At 38.8% G+C, this 16,589-nt stretch overlaps 3 protein-coding genes across 6 annotated transcripts; all 3 read left to right on the top strand.

Moving 5' to 3' along the window:
- The first annotated feature begins 88 nt into the window (after positions 1-88).
- Positions 89-4,059, top strand: LOC111431883 (COP9 signalosome complex subunit 1). The gene is made up of 6 exons (XM_023068602.1): positions 89-620; positions 827-1,147; positions 2,034-2,150; positions 2,249-2,334; positions 2,687-2,921; positions 3,626-4,059. The coding sequence occupies exons 1-6, from the start codon at positions 207-209 to the stop codon at positions 3,803-3,805; spliced, it is 1,353 nt and encodes a 450-aa protein (XP_022924370.1). The 5' UTR covers positions 89-206; the 3' UTR covers positions 3,806-4,059.
- Positions 4,060-4,949: 890 nt separating this feature from the next.
- On the top strand, positions 4,950-9,845 carry LOC111431882 (probable methyltransferase PMT13). The gene is made up of 7 exons (XM_023068601.1): positions 4,950-5,628; positions 6,667-6,870; positions 6,968-7,178; positions 7,539-7,800; positions 7,908-8,282; positions 8,768-8,863; positions 9,213-9,845. The coding sequence occupies exons 1-7, from the start codon at positions 5,206-5,208 to the stop codon at positions 9,421-9,423; spliced, it is 1,782 nt and encodes a 593-aa protein (XP_022924369.1). The 5' UTR covers positions 4,950-5,205; the 3' UTR covers positions 9,424-9,845.
- Positions 9,846-12,304: 2,459 nt separating this feature from the next.
- On the top strand, positions 12,305-16,495 carry LOC111431879 (homeobox-leucine zipper protein ANTHOCYANINLESS 2-like). 4 transcript variants are annotated; one of them, XM_023068597.1, is made up of 10 exons: positions 12,305-12,454; positions 12,558-12,755; positions 12,847-13,079; positions 13,191-13,308; positions 13,389-13,895; positions 14,152-14,253; positions 14,334-14,534; positions 14,599-14,764; positions 14,832-15,211; positions 15,531-16,495. In XM_023068597.1, exons 2-10 carry the CDS (start codon positions 12,591-12,593, stop codon positions 15,873-15,875), a joined length of 2,217 nt encoding a protein of 738 aa, XP_022924365.1. In that variant the 5' UTR covers positions 12,305-12,454; positions 12,558-12,590; the 3' UTR covers positions 15,876-16,495. The 4 variants fall into 4 exon arrangements, with proteins under 4 accessions (XP_022924365.1, XP_022924364.1, XP_022924366.1 ...); XM_023068596.1 differs by having other exon boundaries at positions 15,528-16,495; XM_023068598.1 differs by lacking the exon at positions 12,305-12,454 and having other exon boundaries at positions 12,558-12,672; positions 15,528-16,495.
- The last annotated feature ends 94 nt before the right edge of the window (positions 16,496-16,589 follow it).

Genomic DNA, 16,589 nt, shown 5'->3' with positions numbered 1-16,589 from the left:
ATCCGAACTCCCCGTCTCTCCCCCGTCCGATGGCCTGTCGGGAGAGTAGAAATTTTGCTGCTACATAAGCGAGAGACTGACACACATCTACAAGCGTTCTTCCGTAACAAGTACGGTCACTTTCTTCCCTCTCAGGAAACCCTAATTCTCCATCCCCAAATTCCATTTCTCCTCTGAATTCTCTTGATTTCGATATTCCCATCGATATGCAAGGCGAAGACGAGCCCTCGAGCAGCGCAACAATGGTCGAAGACGAGATCTACGCCAACGGCACCAGCGCCGACGACCAGAAGCGCAATAGACCCATTATAACCGGCGAGCAGCTCGACATTGAAGCCTATGCCAGTCTCTATTCGGGTCGCACCAAGATCACTCGTCTCATATTCATTGCCGACCACTGCGGCGCCGACACCAATCAGACGATGCAGCTCGAGGCGCTTCGGATGGCGTACGACGAGATTAAGAAGGGCGAGAACACTCTGTTGTTCAGGGAAGTCGTGACGAAGATCGACGGTAGGTTGGGGCCTGACTATGGGATGGATGCCACTTGGTGTGAGATGATCGAGCGGAGGGCTGAACAGAGGAAGGATAAGCTCGAGAATGAACTCAACGCGTATAGGGTACATTACCTTTGATTTAGATTCTCGCACATCCTTTAGGATAATTTTGTTGTGGTTCTCATGTCAATGAAGCAATGCTCGAATTGAATTTACCTCCTAAAAAGTGGAAACAACTCGTTTGAAAATCTGGATATTGTGTAATTAGCTACTTCTTCATGAACTTGCGGTTTCCATCTTTAATTTGTTGGCATTGTTACTTTCTGCAGACCAATTTGATAAAAGAAAGTTTAAGGATGGGATACAATGATTTTGGAGATTTTTATTATGCTCACGGTGCACTTGGCGATGCTTTTAAAAGTTATGTTCGTACGCGCGATTATTGTACTACGTCAAAGCATATCATTCATATGTGCATGAGCGCAATTCTTGTCAGCATAGAGATGGGCCAATTTACACATGTCACGAGTTATGCCAGCAAAGCTGAACAGACACCAGAGGCCCTAGATGCAATTACTAGCGCAAAGCTTCGCTGTGCTGCAGGATTGGCTCACTTGGAAGTAAAAAAGTACAAACTTGCTGCTCGCAAGGTTTGTTTTCTTGTGCACATTATGATCCAGTAGTTTGGTTCAAATTGTATTGATTGTCTTAAAACTTCCTTTCTTCGAAGATACAGTCGCATATGAGCATGCTCTTATCATTTGAATCGTGTATTATTTTATAAGTCGTGTATTATTTTATAAGTCGTGTTTGTGTACGATGGTCTAGAGTAAAAAATAACTTGATCATCATAGGATCCAGTAGTTTGGTTTGAATTGTATTGATTGTCTTAAAGCTTCCTTTCTTTGAAGTTGCAATATACAGTCGCATATGATCATGCTCTTATCATTTGAATCGTGTATTATTTTATAAGTTGTGTTTAAGTATGGTGGTCTAGAGTAAAAAACAACTTGATCGTCATAGGATCCAGTAGTTTGGTTCAAATTGTATTGATTGTCTTAAAACTTCCGTTCTTCGAAGTTGCAATATACGGTCGCATATGATCATGCTCTTATCATTTGAATCATGTATTATTTTATTAGTTGTGTTTTTGTATGATGGTCAAGAGTAAAAAAGACAACATGATCATCATAGGCTTTCTTTGTTGTATCGCCTCATATCTAATCTATATTTGCATTTGTGTTCTGCTAAATGTCTATATTGTTAGAATGGCTCTAATATCATGTTAGATGAACACAACTCTCCACAATGGTATGATATTGTCCACTTTGAGCATAAGCTCTCGTGGCTTTGCTTTGGGCTTCCCCAAAAGGCCTCATACCAATGGAGAGAGTATTCTTTGATTATAAAACCATGATCATTCCCTAAATTAGCCGATGTGGGACTATCATCATCTAACATATATTAATGTCGATTGTGGCGTTGAGGGACTCTTTCTTACATTCTGATTAGGTGATTCTTTGCTATATTTTGCAGTTTTTGGAGACAGGTCCTGAATTAGGAAGCCATTACAACGAAGTGATTGCACCCCAAGATGTTGCAACGTATGGCGGTCTTTGTGCACTTGCAACTTTTGACCGCTCAGAGCTAAAGGCACATATTTGTTTCTATTTCCTGCTAATCATGTTCCCTATGGAATGAAAGGCAAGTGACTTGCTGATGTTTCTGACTATTTTTCTTTAATCTGGCAGTCCAAAGTTATAGACAATGTCAACTTTCGAAATTTCTTAGAGTTGGTTCCTGTAGTCCGAGAGCTGATCAATGATTTCTACTCGAGGTTTGTGGAGTTCTTATACATTGTGATAAGCAGTAGCACTAATATTGTTATAAGTTTCTATCTCTAGCCTTAGGTACATGAATCTATCTTTTCACTACGAATTTTAAATTGAATCGGACATGGTTCTAAGCATTCACATAAATTACATTTGACGACAGGCGAATCTCTTTTTTGAACCATTGAGTTCTTCGAATTAACATATTACTTCAGATATGAAGCTTTCTTGTTAATGTTTTTTGTTGGTGATAAGCGAGTGAGTTTTGAATATATCAGATGTTAATGTTTTATCAATTGTACAGTATTTATTTATTTTTTATTGTTTTCCTGATGAAATATTGAATTTTCTTTGCAGCCGTTATGCATCATGCCTGGACTACCTGGGGAATCTTAAGCCTAACTTATTGCTTGACATTCATTTACATGACCATGTCGAGACACTCTACGATCAAATACGCCACAAGGCTCTCATCCAATACACACTCCCATTTGTGTCTGTTGATCTCCGCATGATGGCTGATGCTTTTAAAACAAGTGTTGCTGGTCTTGAGAAAGAGCTGGAAACACTAATCACTAATAACCAAATCCAGGTTTCTTTCGGACTATCCTTCGTTAGTTTGTCGTTTTGATTTATATATATTGTTATTTTTTCAAAATGCTTTATGAGGGTTGGATGAATTGACCATCTGAAAAATAATTTATCATGTGGCATTGGAGCTATTCCACTGGTTGCTGTGTTCTTGTAACTCTTAACGTGTAACTAGACTCGTGTGTGCATGTGATCAATGAAAAATGCATGCCTTTAGCTACTTCAACAGTTGCAAATTCTCATGATAGTAACTAGTCTTAGCCCCTACCCCCATAAATCATGCAACTGAACTGACTATTGATTAACTGGGATCAAATTCAACTTCGCCGTTGAACCTAGCCCTTGCGGTTGGATGAAACGAGCAGTCTTCGTGTTATACCTACCTAAATCCCAATCAACCATGTCTTGTGCCTTTCCTAACCCTTTTTTTATCTGATCTTCTTCTCCCTCACCACTGCCCAGGGTGTTTTTTTTTTATCTATGCCTCTAGATGACGTTCTTTGTGTAGTAGACTTTCTTTTATTTTCTAAACTATTATTCTTTTGTTGTGCATACCGATCATATTGGTCCCAATTTTTTACCCAATGAATTGGATTTTAGATTTTTGTGAGGCATTGAACTACATTGGACCAATTCAAACCGATGTAACTGTTTCAACTCGAGCTCTTTGTTACTATTTATCAATTGTGCCAATCATGCTTGCAGGCAAGAATCGACTCGCACAACAAAATTCTTTACGCTCGGCATGCGGATCAGCGGAATGCAACCTTCCAAAGGGTTTTACAGACAGGGAGCGACTTCGATCGTGAAATCCGATCGATGCTACTGAGAGCAAATCTGATCAAGCACGACTATAACCAACGAGGAGGATCTAGGAAAATTTGATCTGTTCTGTTTGAATCTGGGCTGGAAGTTTTTCTTCTTCACTGGCTTTTATTTTATTGTTAGCCATGAGAGGTTGCATAGAGTGGAGACTTAAATTAAAATTGGAAGTGGCATATGAGGTGAATTGTTAGAAGCAAGGCGATACAAAATTGAGGCAAGAATTAAACATTATTGCTTGCTGGCTGCTGGTTCTGTAAATACTGATTGATTTTTCTCAGTTGCAGTTATTGATTCTTCCAGTTTTTCCTTACCCATTCGGATTCCAGGGAAACATGCTTCCTTCTCTTTGCCTCCGAGTTGAATATGCAAAGTAATAAGAATATGTTTATTGTTGCCTTTTAGAATTGTTAATTAAGGGACGTTTAATGTCGTATCATTTTCCTTATGAATGAACGTAGTAAGATCAAGTACGTGGTTGTTTCATAAGAATAATTGATGTACGGGTAAGTCACTAAGTCACTGGCTCATTTGAGGGATTGCTAGTAATATATAAGAGGAAGGTGGAAATGACATTAAGGACCGGAAGGGTCCCTAACCTAATGTGGCAACGGGTTCAGGCTGCAGAGAACCGTAGTATGGGGGGACGTCTAATCCTTTTGCCAGCGCAAAGTTGGCTAATCATACACAATAGGCTCGAAGATCTCTGATTCTGTAAGGCACATGAGTCTGAATGCTATGTTGGATGTGCCACCAACACTACACTATGTATGTAGGTACTTATGCAGGTGAGACATCAATCGGTCCTAGAAACAGTGGTAACGACGCAAGGAGTTAACAACCAAATGTACCTAGGGTTGCTACCAACACCACACTATGTATGTAGGTACCTATGCTGGTGAGACATCAATCGGTCCTAGAAACAGCGGCGGCAACGACGCAGCAAAGAGTTAACAATCAAATGTACCTTGGGATCATCAGGCAACTCCTTGTATCAATAGGGATCGAGGACACGTTCTTAGACCAAAAACATTAAATTTAACAATAATTCATCACCATTAAGCAAAATTCAATATAATTTAATTGGTTAGTTTAAAAAAAAAAAAATCAATTTAAAGGCGGATTAAAATTTTTCCCGCTCGTTAATTTACTTTTATCTCCCACATAATATCATAATTAAGTACTAATACGTGTTAGGAAAATCATCGGCCATTAAATATTGAGGTAAGAGTAAGACCTTTGTTCAGAAGCGTGGAAGCTCCAAGAGAGCGAGATTCGAGTGTGGATACCCACTCCAAGCTGAGCCTTAATCTTCCTCTTCAATTACTTTCAATCTTATTCAATCTCAACTTTGTTTTCTGTGTTTTTTCTAGCTCAATTTGAGCTACAACTTTCCATTTCCAGTTCCCGCGAGCTTTGTTCGTCAGATGTTTGATTGATATCAGATCCAGATTGCTGCAACCATGGGTCACGTTAACTTGCCGGCTTCCAAGAGAAACGGGCGGCAATGGCGACTCCTTGATATTGTTTCTGCGGCGATTTTTGGTTTGGTGTTTTTGTTCTTTCTTCTCGTTTTCACTCGGCTTGGTGACTCGCTTGCTGCTTCTGGCCGACAGACTTTGCTGCTTTCTAATGCCGATCCACGGCAGCGTCAGCGGATTATTGAGCTGGTTGAGGCAGGGCAGAAGCAGGCTATTGAAGCCTGTCCTGCCGACGCTGTGGATCACATGCCTTGTGAGGATCCGAGGCGAAATAGCCAATTGAGTAGGGAGATGAACTACTATAGGGAGCGACATTGCCCGCCCCCCGATGAGACGCCGCTCTGCTTAATTCCACCGCCTGATGAGTATAAGATACCTGTACAATGGCCGGAGAGCTTGCACAAGGTATGCAGCTTTCTCTAATCATTGCTTTGTTTGAAAATTTATGAAATCTTTAGTTCTATGATTCTTGCTTGTCAACGAGTTGTAACTTCCGTTTCTTAGACTAGAGATGTACAATGGCTCTTTCTGAGTATGTTTTGGTAAAATTTTGTTGGCTCTTACCGAAGTGGAGATTGAGAACCGAAAATTAGTTGCAATTTCCATGGCATAATTAGCATATTGTGTGCAATCTCTGTTCCCATGGAGTGTGAACGACTTAAGTAGGCCAGTTATGAATTAGCAACAAGTTGCATATGAACTGTGGAGTGGTTGGTAGTGGAGGTAACCGGGTGAAGACTTCTGAACTAGTAAATTTAAATGAGTTAGGGGAGGGGGTGGAATAAGTAAAAAGATTGAGAGCCAGCTGAATTTTTCATCTTATGTTAGGTTGTTAATGTTCTTTGAGTACTTAGAATCTTTTCTCTTGGTTCCAAGAACTGGTCTCTGATTTATAGTATGCGTGGGAGGAGATCGAGGTTCGGGGAGCATGTACTAGGGTGTATGTGTGACTTGTTCAATCTATGAATTGACACTAAAGAAAGTCTCTACTGCTAGTTTTTCCTATTTATTCTTCCCACAAACTCAGATCTTGATTATATGATCTTGAATTGGATTAATATCTGTAAATATAAAGTTTCAGAGAAAAGAAAAGGAAATTGAGAAATGAATTAATGACTAATGTTACAAGATATAGATTATGACTGGTTTCAGGCAACTTTAATTATACTTATCTTTGAGAAGAAATAATATTGAACCTTTCAATGAAGAAGAAAGCTTCAGTTAAATTTTCTTATGGACCCAGAGTATTGTTCCTTAACATTAGCTTATTTCTCTTTGTTTGACTGTAATAATGTGCACAAATAACTTCCCACCACCAGCACGCTAAAAGAAAAAGAAAACTCATTTGCTTCTAAATGGCACCTTGGTGCAGAGTGTAGTATCGAGTTCATATCGATGCTTATGTCAATTTATAAGTTTCGTTTGTTTACACGCACTGTGCAGATATGGCACAGCAACATGCCTCACAATAAGATTGCAGACAGGAAAGGACATCAAGGATGGATGAAACAGGAAGGCCCATATTTCATTTTTCCAGGCGGTGGTACCATGTTTCCAGATGGTGCAGTGCAATATATTGAGAAACTTGGACAATACATTCCTATAAAGGGGGGCACTCTGAGGACTGCCCTTGATATGGGCTGTGGGGTAAGAGCAATCCTTTTTTCCTTACTGCCCCATATCGAAATTTTGTTTACAGTTTTAAATTTTGATATAGAGATCACAAATTTGATGCTCTTTGTAGGTTGCTAGTTTTGGTGGGTATATGCTTGCCGAGGACATTCTGACTGTGTCTTTTGCTCCAAGAGACTCTCATAAAGCACAGATACAATTTGCCTTGGAAAGAGGCGTTCCAGCATTTGTTGCTATGCTTGGAACTCAGAAACTCCCTTTTCCAGCATTCTCGTTTGATTTGGTGCATTGTTCACGTTGTTTAATTCCATTTACTGCATACAGTGAGTTTTAATGATCTTAATCAGCTTAAATTAAATCTAGCTTGTTTGTGTTTTTGTGGGCTCGTAGGGGATGTTAATGTCTTCTTTTTATAATAATCACTGGATGATGAAAAATTACTGCTTTGTTTCAGGAAAGATAAACCCATATTATATGATATAAAAATATTAAGATTCTTTTGTTTTCATTTTATAATTGATTTAGATAACGAGGAATTGGAGCTCTCCTAGAATATTTCAGTTGTTTATATTGGCTTTTAAACATGAAGTTGATAGCTCACTATTTTTCTCGACTCTTCTTTCTTTACCAACAACATTACAATGTGGAGATTTTTCTTCTAATCATAAAATTTGGTTTTGCAGATGCTACTTATTTTATCGAAGTTGATCGCTTACTTCGCCCAGGGGGGTTTTTGGTCATATCTGGACCTCCTGTACAATGGCCCAAACAAGACAAGGAATGGTCAGATCTTCAGAGTGTTGCAAGAGCATTATGTTATGAGTTAATTGCTGTGGATGGAAATACCGTCATCTGGAAAAAGCCTGCTAGAGATTCATGTTTTCCTAATCAAAATGAATTTGGCCTTGGATTGTGTAGTGAATCTGATGATCCAAATCGTGCATGGTAATTACTGTTAGAAATCCCATTTTGAACTTGACTTATTGGTGTATGGAAAACTCGTAATAATCCATAAATAAGTGGATCTTTGATATGAATTCGTATTTTTGCAGGTATGTGAAATTAAATAGATGTGTTAGCTGGATGTCTTCTGCCAAGGAAGAGCTCTCCGTTGGGACGATTCCAAAATGGCCAGATAGGCTAGCAAAAACTCCTCCAAGAGCTGGATTTGTGAAAAATGGTCTCGACGTGTTCGAGGCCGACTCTCGGCGGTGGGAAAGGAGGGTTTCTTATTACAAAAAATCTTTAAAACTGAAGCTGGGGACCCCAGCAGTACGCAATGTGATGGATATGAATGGCTTTTTTGGAGGCTTTGCTGCCGCCATAAAATCTGACCCAGTTTGGGTGATGAATGTTGTTCCTTCTCACAAGGCACCCACTTTGGCTGCAATATATGACAGAGGCTTAATTGGAGTCTACCATGACTGGTGAGTTTCAAATTTTTGCTTTAATTCTTTATCGTGGTCCTGCTGCTGTTAATTTTCCTTGTCCATCTTCACTAGCACCAGTGTGAAAACACTCGCACTCTTTATTAACACCAATCGAAAAGAGATCACATAACACTCTGTAGAAACTACTGCACTCTCTACTTTGTATTTCTTTCTGGATGAAAACATACGTAAGGTGGGGGGAATCTCAATCTTTATTCTTAAAATATGTAAATCATTTTACTAAAATAAGTATACAATGAGCTCATACAATTATTGAGCTTGACCCTGATGAGCTAGTGATGATATTTTTACAATTATTGGACTTGAGCCTATCGGACTAGCGATGATATTTTAACATTTTCTAGTGGAAGTAGTCAAGTTTGTTTACTTCTTTTTGAGAGGAGGCCAATATGCAGGTACCCTCACAACTAGGGAGTATCAAATGCATTGTTTATATGTGCAATAACATTTGATGGTTTCAGGTGCGAGCCTTTCTCAACATATCCTCGTTCCTATGATTTTATCCACGTATCTGGAATTGAATCACTCGTTATATATCCAGGTTCCGACAAGAACAGGTACGTATTGTTATTTTCAACCATGAATATATTCTTTGTTTGCATCTTCTCAGTTATTTCACATTCTGCTGCTTCATTTTTTCCCTTGTCTTTTACCTCTAAGTTCGTTTATCAGTCCAAACCTTGAAAACGAAGGCCTTTGGCACAAAAACCAAGAACAGGATATTAACATTATATTAATTCTAATATCCAAAGCTAATCCGAAGAATAGTATTGAAATATTTAGAGGTTGATTTTAAGTGAACTTTTACTTCAAGTTTTTGAATATCATGTTATAATTAAGCTTAGAATGAAGAATATAGAGCTTTATAATCAATCCAAGTAAAGTGAATATTTTGGCTCCTTGTAGATGCAACCTTGTTGATCTAATAGTCGAAGTGGACCGCATCTTACGTCCAGAAGGAACAGTAGTGATTAGGGACCATCCTGAAGTTATCGAAAGGGTAATCCGCATAGCTCGAGCGATAAGATGGACTGCCACGATACACGAAAAAGAACCTGGATCACAAGCAAGAGAAAACATTCTTGTTGCAACCAAAAGCTTTTGGAAGCTACCTTGAACATAGAAATGATATGGTTATATCGTAGTGATGCAGATATTCCTTTTTGGATGCATATTTTAAGTCAATATAGTAAGTGAAAGATTAGAAGATGAAGAAAAGAAGAAAGAAATGGATATATTGTTGGTTCTAGTTCTGAAAATTCCAAAGGTTAGCCGCTAATCTGGTCACCATTGCCAACTTCCTGTATTTGCTATATTCTTTCCTTCTGCAGTAACTTTATTTATAGGGCTTTTGGTAACATAAAGTTACGTGTTCTTTTACGGTGGGAAATGGAGGCAATCCAAATAAAGAATTCACATATGGGGTGTTTTTAAACTCACCTGGTATGTTTCTTTATTCCCTTTTATCATGTACATGTATAATTACCATACTGCCCTTTACGATCCTATTTTGATTCATAAGCTTTCCTATTTATTTCATTCTGATCGGTTGATGATTATTGGGAAATGGGTCCCACATTGGCTAACCAAGGGTCGATCGTGAGTTTATTAGTAAGGAATACATCCTCATTGGTATAAAGTTTTTTTGGGAAAACTAAAAGGAAAACTATGAGAGTTTATGCTCGAAGTCGACAATATCATACCATTTTGGAGGTTGTGATTCCTAACATGATCCTTGCCTTATTTTTTTTTTGTTCATTAATGTTGCATACAATTTTTGTTTGGTAAAAGTTTCGCAGAGCACTATAGAGCTTTGTGTTTTAAGCTTCATACAGTGGGGAATGAATGGATGATTGGCTTAAGGTATGTCCATTTTAATGTTCTATTGATTCATACAAAAAAACGCGTTCTTTAGCAACTTTTTCAAAATGACGGATTTTATTTAGGTGAAATAACAAGTTTAGTCCTTCAACTTTCTCATTTGTGTTATTTAGTCTCTGTACAAATGTTCTCAAAATAGAAAATTGATATGAAACGTCTTCTTTAGCAACTTTTCCAATGGGATACTAGAAAATGATGAGTTTTATTTACGATGAAATTACAAGTTTAGTCCCTCAATTTTCTCATTTGCGTCTTTCTAGCCCCTGTACTTTAAAAAATATCTAATAAGTCTCTCAACTTACCATTCAGTCTCCAATAGGTCCCTATAATATTTAGAAATTTTTTAATGAACTAATCTAATAAATATAAAAAAATCATTTTATGTCTAGCGGGATCTTAAATGTTTGATTTTGTGCTTTATATGTCCATGAGTTTTTAAAAAACGTTGAATAAATCCAGACACAAAATTAAACGTTTGAGACTGACATCTCTTAAAATTATTTATTTATTTAAATGCAAATAATTTCTCCCTCCCCATGCCATGTTGCTATCCTTCATACCTTAGATCTGGTACAAAGTATGGGCTTTAACTTAACTTACCATTCTCTCTATATATATCTATATATATATATAGATAATAATAATAATTACAAAGGTTATTAGGGAAAAAAGGTTAAACAAATAATAATAAAAAAAAGCAAATATTAATGAAAATGAAAATTGGATCAACAGACCACTCCCCATCAAATTGCAAGTAATCTTTTTGTTTTTTCTAAACTCTTCAACTACATAGAAATTAAAATAAAGTCCCTAAAATAAAATTTATTTTCACGGATAATTAAAAAAAAATGAGGGTTTTCATCATTTATTAAGTTTTATTAATTAATAATAATAACAATGTAGATTTAATGATTAGATGCTAATTAATTATTTGTTATTTTAATCTTTAATATTAAAAACAAGGTTACTGTTCAGTTACTGATCTGTATCCTCCCACAAATCATGAGAATTAATTAGTTTATTTATTTATTAAATTTTCCATTCAAAGTTTATTATTTAAACCTTCTCATTAACATATTTTAAAAGAATTATATTTATTGCAAGCCAATATTTATTTATACCTCCAAATTAATTGAATATTCATTTATTTGAAATTTGAGTTTGAATTTTTATATTTATTGTACTAAAAAAAATATATATTACTATCTTGAACTGAATTTGTAATTTAAATAATAAAGTATGGTAAAGCAAATCTTTACGATGTTGTCTTCCACACACGTTTGTTCTTATCAATTAACTTCTCAACGGGTTAAGGAAGGGTATTCATATGACTAGATGACCGGTCTATACTGGTTTATATATATATATATATATTTATTTATTTATTTTCAGTTGGGTTAGGTTGAATTTTAAAAAACAAATAAAAAATAAAAATTGGGTTAGTTCATGGGTTGACTTCTTTTTTTGTTGCAACTGGACCCAACTCTATTTGTGAGAGTATTATAACAAAAATTAAGAATATTTAATGTTTATAACTAATGTTAGTGATGTATCCCTCGGGACCAACAAGGGGTAGTACAAGAATATTCACCTGTTGTCTATCGACTACGCCTTTCGGCCTGATCTTAGGCCCTGACTCACCCTCCGTGGATGAACCTTGCGGAGGAACCCTTAGGTTTTCAGGGCATTGGATTCTCACCAATGGATTCTCACCAATGTTTGCGTTACTCAAGCCGACATTCTCGCTTCCGCTTCGTCCACCACTGCTCGCGCGGGTGCTTCCCTCTAAGGCGGAACGCTCCCCTACTGATGTATTTTTACATCCCACAGCTTCGGCAAATCGCTTAGTCCCGTTCATCTTCGGCGCAAGAGCACTCGATCAGTGAGCTATTACGCACTCTTTTAAGGGTGGCTGCTTCTAGGCAAACCTCCTGGTTGTCTGTATCAAGTTAGACGACCGTATACTATACTAAAAGGTAGATTGTGGGATTAAATAACTTTTTTTTTTTTTTTTTTACTGACATTTAACAGGGAGATGGTGACTTGAACTGTAATCCTTTTTTACACTGCAAAAATTACAGACGGAGAGAGAGAAGAAGAAAGAAAGGCTTCAAGTACTCCACATCTCTCTCTCCCTTTATCCATTTTCTCCCAATTTTAGGGTTTCTCTTTCTTCTTCCTCAAGCTTTTTCCCTCCCCCTTTCATGCACGCTTCGCCATTGTTCTCCTCCAACAGAGGACAATCACTCCATTCCCAATCATAATGGGTTGCCTAACTCTTCTTTCCATTTCCTTCTTCTTCTTCTTCTTCTTATGATTATTTATTGATCTCTTCTTCTTCTTCTTCTTCTTCTTCTTCTTCTTCTTCAGTTCACGGCCTCGATCTGAATCTCCGCTTTCTTCATGAGTTCCGCACCACGATTCGACTCTAGTAGTGCTCACGGCGGCGGCATCGGCGGTGGACACGGCACTCTTATGGCCTCCGGTGCAATTGCTCACCCACGTCTTGTTACTCAGTCTTCTTTCTCCAAATCCATGTTCTCTTCCCCTAGACTCTCTCTCGCTCTTGTACTGTTCTTTCCTTTTTTTTGTTTTCTTCGCTAAATCTTTCTTTTCAAATCTGTATTTCGAGTTTTCGTCTGATTTTCTTTTTGTTTAGACTAATATCGATGGTTTCGGCGCCGGGGAGATGATTTCGGCGGATGCTGGTTTTGAGGAGAATGTGAGGAGGAGGAGAAGAGAGGAAGAGGCCACGGACAGCAGATCTGGTAGTGATAACATGGACGGCGGCGGTGGTTCTGGCGACGATCTGGACGCCGCTGTCGGCGATAATCCTAGGAAGAAGAAGCGGTACCACCGTCACACTCCGCAACAAATCCAAGAACTCGAAGCGTAAGATTAAAACTCTTGTTCGATTCATAGAGATGTTTTTCCTTTTTTGTATGATAGTTTCAGCGACTGAATTCAAATGACTTTGAGAAATCACGCTTTGATTTGAATCAGTATGTTCAAGGAGTGTCCTCATCCTGATGAGAAACAAAGATTGGAGCTCAGTAGAAGACTGTCTTTAGAAATAAAACAAGTTAAATTCTGGTTTCAAAATCGTCGAACTCAAATGAAGGTCAGAAAAAACCCCCAAATCAATAGAACAAAACGTTCCTGGTTGTTTTCAATTCCATTTCTGATTGAGAAAATTTACAGACGCAACTGGAACGCCATGAAAACACATTACTAAGACACGAGAACGAGAAGCTCCGAACAGAGAACATGGCGATTCGAGAGGCGATGAGAAGCCCAATCTGCTCAAACTGCGGCGGACCGGCTATCATCGGAGAAATCTCCTTAGAAGAACAGCAACTCCGAATCGAAAACGCTCGATTGAAGGACGAATTGGACCGGGTGTGCGCTCTAGCCGGAAAATTCGTGGGGAGGCCGGTTCCAGTATCACCGTCATTGGAGGAATATGGAGGTGGAATGATGATGATGGAGAGATGCGTGTATTTGGAAATGGCCTTGGCGGCCATGGATGAGCTTGTGAAAATGGCGAACGGGGAAGAACCACTGTGGATTGGAGAAAAACTGAACGAAGAAGAATATTCGAGAATGTTCAGCGGCGGTTGTTTTGGTGGCTTCGTTTCTGAAGCTTCCAGAGAATCTGCTCTCCTCTTCCTCCACTCTTCTGCTCTCCTCGACACTCTAATGGAGGCTGTGAGTCCATCCTCCTCTCTAGTCCCTATATTTAATGAAATTACGATATTACCCTTCACCTTTCGTAAAATTACAGTAAAAAACCAAACCGGTTCGAGTTCAACTCAACTCGGTTGGGTGATTTCAGTTTTCATTACAAAACCCGAAAATCAGGTTTAGTGGTCTAATTAGTTAAGCTTAGCATTGTGTAAGTAAGGTTTAGTGGTCTAATTAATTATATTATTATTTACGCTATTGTTAATGTTTGCACAAATAGAACCGGTGGGTGGAGATGTTTCCGAACTTGATTGCGACGGCGACTACCACCGACGTAATCTCCGGCGGAATGGGAGGAACCCGAAACGGCGCTCTTCAATTGGTAATTGATTATTTATAATTTGGTATGTGATTTAAGAATAATTTAAATAATTAATAGTTGTATGTAAAACACGAATCTAGATGCATGCGGAGCTTCAAATTCTGTCTCCCATGGTTCCGGTGAGACAATTAAATTTCCTCCGCTTCTGCAAGCAGCATGCCGAAGGCGTTTGGGCGGTTGTTGACGTCTCCATCGATCCCATTACCGATACTTCCTCTCCGCCGTGCCGGAGACTCCCCTCCGGCTGCCTCATCCACGACATGCCCAATGGCTACTCCAAGGTTGTCATTTTTACAACCAAATTCCTTTATTTTGATTCGTTATTCTGAAAATGGTTTATATTAGGTTACTTGGGTTGAGCATTCTGAATACGATGAAAGCCAAATTCATGAGCTGTACCGACCCCTTGTCCGCTCCGGCCTTGGCTTTGGCGCGCGACGGTGGATCGCCACCCTCCAGCGCCAATCTGAAGCCCTCGCCACCCTCCTCTCCTCCCCATCTGACCAGTCCGGTAAATATTGGAGTTTTCTCTTTTTTCCCTTTTTCGGTTGAGTTATAATGAATTGTTTTGTTTGTAGGGATATCCGCCGACGGACGGCGGAGCATGGTGAAGCTAGCGCAGCGGATGACAGCAAATTTCTGCACAGGAGTATGCGCATCAACGGTGTACAAATGGAACAAGCTGAACACGGGCAATAACAATGTTGGAGAGGATGTGAGAGTGATGACAAGGAAGAGCGTGGAGGATCCAGGGGAGCCGCCAGGGACGGTGCTGAGTGCAGCAACGTCGGTGTGGGTGGCGGCGACAGCAGAGAGAGTGTTTGAGTTTCTTCGTGATGAGCGACTGAGGAGCGAATGGGACATTCTGTCCAACGGCGGCCCCATGCAGGAAATGCTCCATATCCCCAAAGCCCATCACCATCACCATGCCAACGCCGTCTCTCTCCTCCGTGCCACCGTATTTTCTCTCTCTACCCTCTTCAAAATTCAAATAATAAATTTCATAATTCCAACCCCACTAATGGGGTATGATCATCAGAAGAAGAAAAAAAAGTTTTAAAAAAATCTTGACGAATATAGAATTTGGAACTATCTATGGCGACAGAATTCAGAATTTAGAAATATCTGTGCTCCTCCAGCCTTTTGATCTGACTCTTGAAATCATATCATCATCGTTTTAAATTAAAAAATAATAATAAAAAAAAATCTTACAAAAAGTCAAAGCCTCAGGCCGGTTTGTCAGATTTTCTGACACAAAATTTCTTTTCTTCCAGCAGTCTCTAAATCCAAACCAGAGCAGTATGCTGATTCTCCAAGAGACCTGCTCCGATGCATCTGGGTCGCTTGTAGTGTACGCGCCGGTGGATATTCCGGCAATGCAGGTGGTGATGAACGGCGGAGACTCGGCCTACGTGGCTCTACTACCGTCGGGGTTCGCGGTGGTACCGGCGGCGGAGGATTGTGGCGGTGGGAGCCTGTTGACGGTGGCGTTTCAGATATTGGTGAACAGTTTACCCACGGATAAGCTGACGGTGGAGTCGGTGGAGACAGTGAATAATCTGATATCGTGTACGGTAAAGAAAATTAAAACCGCTCTCCGGTGTCACGAGCTTTCCACGTGACCACCCAGAGGATCACTTGGATTTGGACCCGACGGAAACGGACTCTGCTACGGTTAGGATTTTACCTTTCTGACCTTGAAGTTTGTGTAAGTTTTTCTCTTCCCCTAAATTACAAAAACAAAATCCCTAAATTTTGACTTTTTATTTAAAAAAATATTATTATTCTTTCAAAATTATTATATTATTCTTATACTCTGTCTAAACGTTTCAAAGCTATTTACGAAGAAGGAATTCTTTGAAATTTTGAACGAAAATTTGGACGTAAAATAGTGACCGAATTCCAATTTTCGTCTAATATCAAAGAATTTCTACCTTAACAATAGTTTTGAAAAGTTTTACGAAGGGTGAAAGGATATTATTGTCAATTTTAAAAGAATAAAAATATTTTTTAAATAAAAGACAAAAGTTTATGATTTAGCTTTGTAATTTAGTTTTTTTTAATTAATTAAATGTTTATTATTATTTAAGTGGTGGGTGGGTGAGCAAAATGTTGGGGTAGTATTGAGTCAAGAACGAACAGCTAGTGCATTGAGTTTGACTTAGTCAGCGGGTTCGGGCATTGACTCGGGTCGACCCTCGTGTTGACTCATTTCTCTCTAATTATGAAATTCTTTTTCTCTATTTATTTGTATAGATAATTTGAATGGATTGATAGTTGACACGATCGGTCGAGTCGAGCTCGAGGGCATAAAGGTAAATAGGCTTGGAAGATGA

The sequence above is a fragment of the Cucurbita moschata genome, unplaced genomic scaffold (genome assembly GCF_002738365.1).
Source record: "Cucurbita moschata cultivar Rifu unplaced genomic scaffold, Cmos_1.0 Cmo_Scf00037, whole genome shotgun sequence".
Taxonomy (NCBI): Eukaryota; Viridiplantae; Streptophyta; class Magnoliopsida; order Cucurbitales; family Cucurbitaceae; genus Cucurbita; species Cucurbita moschata.
The sequence above is the reverse complement of the archived record's forward strand: the minus strand, read 5'-3'. Positions and strand labels throughout refer to the sequence as shown.